This window comes from Mya arenaria, chromosome 8 (assembly GCF_026914265.1).
Source record: "Mya arenaria isolate MELC-2E11 chromosome 8, ASM2691426v1".
Lineage (NCBI taxonomy): Eukaryota > Metazoa > Mollusca > Bivalvia > Myida > Myidae > Mya > Mya arenaria.
Window position 1 is genome coordinate 12,452,737 of NC_069129.1, and position 10,846 is coordinate 12,463,582.

The 10,846-nt window shown below is 37.1% G+C and overlaps 1 protein-coding gene across 1 annotated transcript in view; it reads left to right on the forward strand.

The window, feature by feature from the left end:
• Positions 1–1,561, forward strand: part of LOC128242780 (bromodomain-containing protein 7-like) — an 18,763-nt gene extending 17,202 nt beyond the window's left edge. Inside the window, exons 15-16 of the mRNA XM_052960104.1 lie at positions 491–531; positions 908–1,561. Of these exons, the coding sequence (XP_052816064.1) occupies positions 491–531; positions 908–1,171 (305 nt within the window). The 3' untranslated portion in view covers positions 1,172–1,561. The remainder of the gene's footprint in view (positions 1–490; positions 532–907) is intronic.
• The last annotated feature ends 9,285 nt before the right edge of the window (positions 1,562–10,846 follow it).

Sequence of the window (10,846 nt, forward strand, 5' to 3'; positions counted from 1 at the left end):
GGTCCCTTTTCAACATAGAATTTGCCAAAAATATGGTGTTCTGACAATATCTCTAAGATTTAGAATTTGGGCTTTAAAAAAGGTGTCCAGATAGCTTATATCTGGGTTGTCAGCTTGAAATAATTTTTTCTTCACATGAAACACCATAAAATACTGTATAAGTTTGACTTTGTTGACAAACTACCATTTTGATGGAGTTAAGGTCACTCCTCAAATTAGAATTTGCTATGGTGTCCTAGCAGCTATGGTTCATAGTAAATGTCATGCCAAAACATGTTTAAACATATTACACGTATTTGCGTGGTAATGTACAAACACATCTTAGATGGATGAACAATAGGTCTTGTTTTATAATGTTCAAGTCATTTATAAAAGCATAATTGTGTACAGCAGATGAAAGCTTGAAGGTACTATGTAAAATTAAACATATTAATGCTACTTGTGGTTCAACTGACTGTAATTCTGACTATGACCTTTCTTTAAATTTCAGCCGAGAAGGTCACCACAGAGTTGACAGGCTTAGCAAAGGAGGTAAGTCATCATTATTACTATTGTTGTTCTAAACTAACATTACACTGTCAGAGATTTTGGACACTCTTACTTTTATTAAAGGTATCAAAGCATACCTTTTTGTGATGAGCAGTGAATGTATAAGATTTCCATTACTCATATACAATGAAAGATTGTATGGTTTCTTGACTTAAGACAAGAATTTATTGATACATAAAAAAGTGGTTTAAATCTTGAGAAAAACATGATATTCCTAAAGAAAAATGTAGATAATCTCAGAAATGATGCAGTAATACTTATTAATAAATCATTTTTAAGACTAGTATGCAATGAAACTGAAGAATGTTATAGTTAGTAGGAAGAATGAAGATTTTAATAATTGTTGGGATTTTTTCAGGCTCTTCCCCAAGATATTGCAAGCTTGCGAGGGATCCGGAAAGCCATGGGCATATCAGTAGAGTCTGTAATTGGCACTGATGAATCTCAACCAATTGAAATCGAGGACCAAGATGATGCTAGCCAACCAGGAAGTGCAATAGATACTACACAAGAAACTGACCAATCGGAGACTTTGTTTCAAAATGGTAGTGCAACAGGCTCTCAATACATTGATAATGAAATGCTAATGGAAACAGATGGAACTGTAATTGATAATTTGTAGAATGTAATGTAATGCTGTCGACAAACAGTGATGCATGATGTCATTCATAGTCATTTATTTCCTGAACTATATATATACAGGAAGTATTCACCATTTTAGCAACAAGGGTAAGAAAAAATATTGTGAGATCAAGAAATTCAATTGAATGCTTTTGAAATGCCAGAAATAAAAGTATCAACTTGCAAATATAAATAAATATGCTTTAACCTTGGCTGTGAGCATATAAACTATTTTAACCCTGATATTTTTATATTGTCAAATTGTTTGTATTTCTGTTAATTCTTTTGGTGATAAGAGTATTAATGATATTAATATCATAGGTTCTGGAGTCTTTATCACTATCAAAATTGTCATAAAAGAATGTGAAAATACAATAAAATTAAAAACATATTTCAAACTTTTTCTTTACACACTTGACAGTAGGGATGCTAACAAATATTCTATCAACATTTGGTATTCAAATATCACAATATCACAATTGGTATTCGAATATTTGTTGTGGTTGTGTTTAATAAATAAAATAATACCCGGTAAACCTTTTGTCTGCAACTATGCTGTTGTGTATAAAGTTTGTTTTAACATGGATTTGCCCCTAATGCCAGAGGAACACGATGACTATACAATGCACGGACGTCATATACCAATTAGGTTCTCATCATCGGGTAATATAAAGTCCCCTTAATTTTACAATAGATGGCTATTAAACAAGTGGCATCAAGCAAATTTCAATTATATTCTGTTCATTTAAATGGCCATGCCAATTGAGGATTTAAGGAATCGGCCATCACAAAAATTTACCTGTGCACTATCACTTAAATCGCCGCTTTGATATGAAATATATGGGCTATAAACTGTTTTCCATGTTTTGATGAAATGCTGGTGCTTTGAAAAGTAACTGTATTGTGTGAGGCAATACTTGGCGACTATTTTGGATCGTCTAACAGAAACAAAGGCCCTGCGATGGTGCATGAAGTCATTCAACTGGGAATTTACTATCTTAGCCAATTGCACTTCGACCTGTTTACATATAAGTACAGAGTAGAATTGAAATTATTTGATTTTGTTCTTTCAAAATGTATTGCTTTTTATACGCCCGAAGGGTCGTATTATGTTATGGCCTCCATCGTCTGTCCGTCCGTTAGCAATTCCGTGTCCGGGCCATAACTTGGTAACTAATAAAGCGATTTTCAAATAACTTTATACAAATCATCACTACATTAAAAGGATGTGTCGCGCGCAATTTCCAGGTCCATACCTCAAAGACTAGAATCACCATGGGGGGCATTACAACTTTGTCACTAATAAAGTCATTTTCAAATAACTTTATATAAAGCATCATTACATTAAAAGGATGTGTCGCTCGCATTTTCCAAGTCCATACCTCAAAGACTAGAATCACCATGGGAGGGCGTTAGCAATTCTGTTTCCGGGCCACAACTTTGTCACTAATAAAGTCATTTTCAAATAACTTTATACAAAGCATCATAACATTAAAAGGATGTGTCGCGCGCAATTTCCAGGGCCATACCTCAAAGACTAGAATCACCATGGGGGGCATTACAACTTTGTCACTAATAAAGTCATTTTCAAATAACTTTATACAAAGCATCATTACATTAAAAGGATGTGTCGCGCGCAATTTCCAGGTCCATACCTCAAAGACTAGAATCACCATGGGGGGGCGTTAGCAATTCTGTTTCCGGGCCATAACTTGGTAACTAATAAAGCGATTTTCAAATAACTTTATACAAATCATTACTACATTAAAAGGATGTGTCGCGCGCAATTTCCAGGTCCATACCTCAAAGACTAGAATCACCATGGGGATGCGTTAGCAAATCCGTGTCCGGGCCACAACTTGGTCACTAATAAAGTCATTTTCAAATAACTTTATACAAAGCATCATTACATTAAAAGGATGTGTCGCGCGCAATTTCCAGGTCCATACCTCAAACACTAGAATCACCATGGGGGGCGTTAGCAATTCTGTGTCCGGGCCACATCTTTGTTACTAATAAAGTGATTTTCAAATAACTTTATACAAATCATCACTACATTAAAAGGATGTGTCACATGGAATTTCCAGGTCCATACCTCAGTCTAGAATCACCATGGGGGGGACGTTAGCAATTCCATGTCCAGGCCATAACTCAAAGACTAGAATCACCAATGGGGGGGCGTTAGCAATTCTGTGTCCGGGCCACATCTTTGTTACTCGTCCGTTAGCAATTCCGTGTCCGGGCCATAACTTGGTAACTAATAAAGCGATTTTCAAATAACTTTATACAAATCATCACTACATTAAAAGGATGTGTCACGCGCAATTTCCAGGTCCATACCTCAAAGACTAGAATCACCATGGGGGGGTGTTAGCAAATCCGTGTCCGGGCCACAACTTGGTCACTAATAAAATCATTTTCATATAACTTTATACAAAGCATCATTACATTAAAACGATGTGTCACATGGAATTTCCAGTTCCATACCTCAAAGTCTAGAATCACCATGGGGGGAACGTTAGCAATTCCATGTCCAGGCCATAACTCAAAGACTAGAATCACCATGGGGGGGGGGGGCATTAGCAATTCTGTGTCCGGGCCACATCTTTGTAACTCGTCTGTTAGCAATTCTGTGTCCGGGCCATAACTTGGTAACTAATTAAGCAATTTTCAAATAACTTTATACAAATCATCACTACATTAAAAGGATGTGTCACGCGCAATTTCCAGGTCCATACCTCAAAGACTAGAATCACCATGGGGGGCTTTAGCAATTCTGTGTCCGGGCCACATCTTTGTTACTCGTCCGTTAGCAACTCCATGTTCGGGCCATAACTTGGTAACTAATAAAGCGATTTTCAAATAACTTTATACAAATCATCACTACATTAAAAGGACCTCAAGCCGAATCTTCTTCGGGCGTATAATGCTCCGTTTCGCGGTGCTCTTGTTTTTGTTGGGATTTCTTCTGGAAATGTGGAATTTCAGAGGCTTATATGGGGGGAAAAGAAATCTCTGTCATAAATTCAATAGTTTTTATTAGGGATGCAAACGAATATTCGAATATTCGATCAAACGTTTGGTATTCGAATGTCAAAATCGGTATTCGAATATTCGGAAGAAAGTGTAATGATACTAATTCTTAATAAAGAAAATAAAAAAACCTTTTGCCTACAACACTGCTTTTGTTTATAAAGTTTGTTTGTTTTGTTTTTACAACGACTGACCCCTAATGCTAGAGGTGTGAATGTGATGACAATACACTAAACACGTGTCATATGTCATTAAGGGACATATCGTCGGGTACTGTAAAAAGTCCCCTTACTTTTACATAACTGACTAGGAATCGGCTTTAACAACAATGTTTTGTCTTGGCTGCAAATTAAGCTGGGCAGCATAGCTCAAATCTCCGTGATGATATGAATGCCATGTGCTACAATAATGTTGTTACATATATGTGCTTTAAATTGTTTTCCATGTTTCGATACAATGTTCGCGCTTTAAAATGTAAATGTATAGTATAGCGTTTTAGGATATATTTCCTCTATTGTTGAACACTGGATGAGTCAAATCCAGATATATTTTCGTTTTATTATTTTACTAGTTCCCGAGTTGCTTTGGGTTTTCCATAGTTATATTTAGTCAATTTAAAGATTAATCTCAGAACAAGGCTGCTTGTCCTAGGGAAAGACCCCCCGTTGGCGCAAAACGCTATTTGACTAGGAATCCATCTAATTTGACATTGTTAAACATATAAAGGCAGCGGAATTGAAATTATTCGATTGTGTTGTTTGTCTGTTTATAATGTTGTTTTTTTCTTCCTGAAAATTGCGAATTTCAAAGGCTTATTTGATGAAAATCGGGGTCCGCCGCTACGACAAATAGGGTCAAATTGTCCCGGCTTTAACTTAAGCGAATAATAATAGTAGTTTACTACTATTCCAGAATATGTATTTTGGTAATCGAATTTCGAATATTCGATCGAAAGAATTACTGAATATTCGAATATCAATTTTGCCATTCGTTTGCATCCCTAGTTTTTATCCAGTTGTTATAAAAACTGGTCAGGATACTTGCCTGCATGTTGTATTGAACAATTAATAAAATGGGTCACCTGCAAGATTTGGTCAGAATATTTGAATCCAAGACAATTTACCTTAAATTTAAATTTAATAACGTTTTGCTCCAAAGAATACAATAAATGGTAGTAAAATGCATTTTTAGCTCACCTGTCACATAGTGACAAGGTGAGCTTTTGTGATCACAATTTGTCTGGCGTCCGTCCGGCGTCCGTCTGTCCGTAAACTTTTACTTTAAACGACATCTCCTCATAAACCGCTTAGCCAATTTCATCCAAACTTCACAGGAATGTTCCTTGGGTGTTCCCCTATGAAAATTGTTCAAAGAATTGAAATCCATGCAGAACTCTGGTTGCCATGGCAATGGAAAGGAAAAACTTTAAAAATCTTCTTCTCCCAAACCACAAGGCTTAGGCCGTTGATATATGGTAGGTAGGATCACCAAATGGTCCTCTACCAAGATTGTTCAAATTATGGCCCTTGGGTCAAAATTGGCTCCACCCGGGGGGGTCATGGGTTTTCTCTAAAAAATCTTCTCCTCTGAACTTACTTGGCCTAGAGCTTAGATATTTGTCATGATTCATCGTCTAGTGGACCTCTACAAAGTTTGTTCAAATTATGGCCCTGGGGTCAAATTGGCCCCGCCCCGGGGGGTCATGGGTATGCTCTATATGTTTATAGTTAAAACTTCAAAAATCTTCTCCTCTTAACTTACTTGGACTAGAGCTTAGATATTTGGCATGATTCATCGTCTAGTGGACCTCTACAAAGATTGTTCAAATTATGGCCTTGGGGTCAAAATTGGCCCCGCCCCGGGGGGTTAGGGTATTCTCTATATGTTTGTAGTGAAAACTTCAAAAATCTTCTCCTTTGAACTTAGTTGGACTAGAGCTTAGATATTTGGCATGATTCATCATCAAGTGGACCTCTACAAAGATTGTTCAAATTATGGCCTTGTGGTCAAAATTGGCCCCGCCCCGGGGGGTCATGGGTATACTTGATATGTTTATAGTTAAAACTTTAGAAATCTTCTCCTCTTAACTTACTTGGACTAGAGCTTAGATATTTGGCATGGTTCATCGTCTAGTGGACCTCTACAAAGATTGTTCAAATTATGGCCTTGGGGTCAAAATTGGCCCCGCCCCGGGGGGTTAGAGTATTCTCTATATGTTTATAGTTAAAACTTCAAAAATCTTCTCTGAACTTACTTGGACTAGAGCTTAGATATTTGGCATGGTTCATCGTCAAGTGGACCTCTACAAAGATTGTTCAAATTATGGCCCTGGGGTCAAAATTAGCCCCGCCCCGGGGGGTCATGGGTATGCTCTATATGTTTATAGTTAAAACTTCAAAAACCCTCTCCTCTGAACTTACTTAGACTAGAGCTTAGATATTTGGCATGATTCATCGTCTAGTGGACCTTTACAAAGATTGTTCATATTATGGCCTTGGGGTCAAAATTGGCCCCGCCCCGGGGGGTCACGGGTTTTCTCTATATGTTTGTAGTGAAAACTTCAAAAATCTTCTCCTTTGAACTTAGTTGGACTAGAGCTTAGATATTTGGCATGATTCATCGTCTAGTGGACCTCTACAAAGATTGTTCAAATTATGGCCTTGGAGTCAAAATTGGCCCAGCCCCGGGGGGTCGTGGGTATACTTGATATGTTTATAGTTAAAACTTCAAAAATCTTCTCCTCTTAACTTACTTGGACTAGAGCTTAGATATTTGGCATGATTCATCGTCTAGTGGACCTCTACAAAGATTGTTCAAATTATGGCCTTGGGGTCAAAATTAGCCCCGCCCCGGGGGGTTAGGGTATTCTCTATATGTTTATAGTGAAAACTTCAAAAATCTTCTCCTTTGAACTTACTTGGACCAGAGCTTAGATATTTGGCATGATTCATCATCAAGTGGACCTCTACAAAGATTGTTCAAATTATGGCCCTGGGGTCAAAATTGGCCCCGCCCCGGGGGGTCATGGGTATACTTGATATGTTTATAGTTAAAACTTTAGAAATCTTCTCCTCTTAACTTACTTGGACTAGAGCTTAGATATTTGGCATGATTCATCGTCTAGTGGACCTCTACAAAGATTGTTCAAATTATGGCCTTGGGGTCAAAATTGGCCCCGCCCCGGGGGGTTAGGGTATTCTCTAGTCTATATGTTTATAGTTAAAACTTCAAAAATCTTCTCTGAACATACTTGGACTAGAGCTTAGATATTTGGCATGATTCATCGTCAAGTGGACCTCTACAAAGATTGTTCAAATTATGGCCCTTGGGGTCAAAATTGGCCCCGCCCCCTTGGGGGGGGGTCATGGGTTTTCTCTATATGTTGATAGTGAAAACTTCAAAAATCATCATCTCTGAACTTAAGTGGCTTAGAGCTTAGATATTTGGCATGATTCATCGTCTAGTGGACCTCTACAAAGTTTGTTCAAATTATGGCCCTGGGGTCAAAATTGGCCACACCCCGGGGCTGATGGGTTTTCTCTATATGTGTTATAGTGAAAACTTAAAAAATCTTCTCCGAACTCACAAAGACAAGTAACGTCTTAATTTAAACTGGATAACATATTTAGTACACATACCAATTTTCAATATGGGCCACATACAACAATTAATAACAAATATACATATATAGATACACACGTAAAATCAAGTAGTGACAAGAGCTTAGATATTTGGCATGATATATCATCTAGTTGACTTGTACCAATATTGTTCAATCTTTGGCCCTGGGGTCAAAAAATGGCCCCACCCGGGCGGTCATGGGTTTCCTTATATATGTATATGATGAAAACTTATAAAATCTTCTTCTCCGAAACCAAAAGGCGAAGGCCTTAGATATTTGGTATGAAGCATTATTTATCGGACCACTATTAAGATTGTTCAAACTTTAGCCCTGGGGTCAAAATTGGCCACGCCCCGTGTTCATAGGCTTAGGTTTTCAATATTTTTATATAATAAAACTTTAAAAATCCTCTTCTCCAAAATATAAGACCTAGAGCTTTCATATTTGGTATATAGTGTTACCTAGTGGACCTACACCAAAGGTATTCAAATTATTGTCCTGGGGTCAAATTGGCCTTGCTCAGGGGTCATTTGTTTTTACATTGTCTTGTCACTTAAACGTCTTTTCCTCTGAAAGTAAAGGTCAGAATGACTTCATACTTGATATGTAGCATCCTTACATGGTCCTCTCTCAACTTTGTTCAAATGGTTTTGTTTGGCCCCTTTTAGGGGTCACCAGAGCAAAAAATAGAAAAACCTTTAAACAACTTGATCTTATTAACTGCTTGATGGATCTTCAAGTCTGAAGCATCCTAGCATGGGCCTCTGTCAGGTCTTTTCAAATAATTTTGTTTGGCCCCTTTTAAGGGCCACCAGAGCTAAAATTAGTAAAAAAAACTTAACATTTTCTTCGCATGAACCCCTTGATAGATCTTCAGCAAATTTGGTTTGAAGTGTCCTTGCATGGACCTCTCTTAAATTTGTTCACATAATTTTGTTTGGCCCGGTTGCCATGGCAACCTAAAGGAAAATGTCAACAATTGGTTATAATCATCTTCTTCTCCTAAACTGCTTTGACAATTTTGATGAAACTTCATAGGAATGATCCTTAGTTGGTGCTTTTTCAAAATTGTTCAAAGAAATTAATTCCATGTAGAACTCTGGTTGACATGGCAACCTAAAGGAAAAGTGTCAACAATTGGTTACAATCATCTTCTTCTCCTAAACCGCTTTGACAATTTTGATGAAACTTCATAGGAATGATCCTTGGTTGGTGCTTTTTCAAAATTGTTCAAAAAAATTAATTCCATGCAGAACTCTGGTTGCCATGGCAACCTGAAGGAAAATATAGGCTGTCGTGTCCGCGCTGTGACTTTCTCTTATATGGACAGATTTTAAAATGACTTGCCATATGTTTTCGACATACCAAGACAACGTGTTGTGTGCAAGACCCATGTCCCTACTTCTAAGGTGAAAGATACACTAAGTGTTTATTCACAATGGAATGCTGAATATGAGGACATAAAGAGTGTTGGCTGTCATTTAGTATGATTGGGTTTTTTTTCTATGCTCAGAGGCAATTTAATATAACTTGCAATATGTATTTGACACATAAAGGCAAGATCAACTTTTTATGTACTTGTTCATAGATCAATGTCACATTGGGGGGCATTTGTCACATACTTTGACAGCTCTTGTTCAATATTCTTTGAGAAACAAGCTATATTAATAACAAAGGTTAAACTCTTTTACTCAGGTGAGCGATTTAGGGCCATCATGGCCCTCTTGTTTTATAAGCCATACATCCTTTGATGTATAAAAAAAATGTCAAAATGAAAAATCCGGTTATAATGCGGTGTTTTTATTTAAACAGCGTGAAAGTTTTCAGTGTTGATCTCAAAAGTATTTGGCCTTTCCCAAGAAAATCTTTTTCTCCTTGTTTGGAGACATTTCAGTGTGTCTGTTCATGAAGGAAAAAATGGAGGTGTTGTCCAATTGATGTTGTTGACACAATTGTTGGGTAAAAAGAATCCAGTTGGCCATAGCTCAATAAATTGTTCCCATGAAACTTGGTATGCATAGATCTGGGCCAGTTTTCATTGATCTTTTCCTTATCCTTAGACATGCCACAGTGATTCCCCTCAGCCTATTGGTCAGCTTATTATACAGGCCATTTAAAACACTTAGATTCTAATCTTAAATTTAAGTTCAATCTAAGTTGCTTATTGAATACGACCCTGGCTTGTGTCAAGCAAAGCCCATTGATTAACTTAGAAAAAAAGATGAGGGTTCTCTTTTTTATTTATACTTTAAATAAAGAAACAAAAAAAGCTGTCTGAAATTTGAGACCCAAATTCAGACCTGGAAAGAATGCGGTTTGAAAATGTGCATTGTAAATTGTCTTGAAGTGGCAAACTTTTGTGCTTAATCTTTGAAATAATTTATAAGGTTGAGGAGCTATGGAATGTTTATGAATAATGGCTTTATGGTCTTTGACCCTTATGTTTGGCATTGACCATCTGGATAAACATTTGTGCTGAGCTATTTCAAAATCCATCGATTGCTTGAGGTGATATAAAATGGGCAAGAAAAATGGTTACCTGACCGTACAGTCTTGACCTTGGATGTACATGTCTGGAAAAAGTTTCTGCATGTCAGCTCAATGTAGTTAACGAGTGTCAAGTTGTTTTGAAATCTTTAGACATGAAATGTGGACAGATGAGCACATGGACAAACCACCGACTGTATGCTCTCCTATCATTGAGCATTGAATGAAAAATCTGCTCTATGATTTCATGTTTCAATTCAAGTTTGGTTTGGTATTTGAAAGATGCCTGGGAGACACCATTGGCCTTGTTTTTAGCTCATCCATCCATGAATTGATTTATGGGAAAGCTTATGAATTTTTACCATTACCTAATCCTTTAAATCTGATGAGAAATAGCTGTGCACAAAGGCATATGTGTTTAGGTTGAAGTGGATCATCGTTATAATATTGTCCATAATAATCATTGTATTACGTCTATCCCTTAAGGTCATGGCCATGGCCAACTTGCCTACTAAGTTTAATGGTCCGATTACT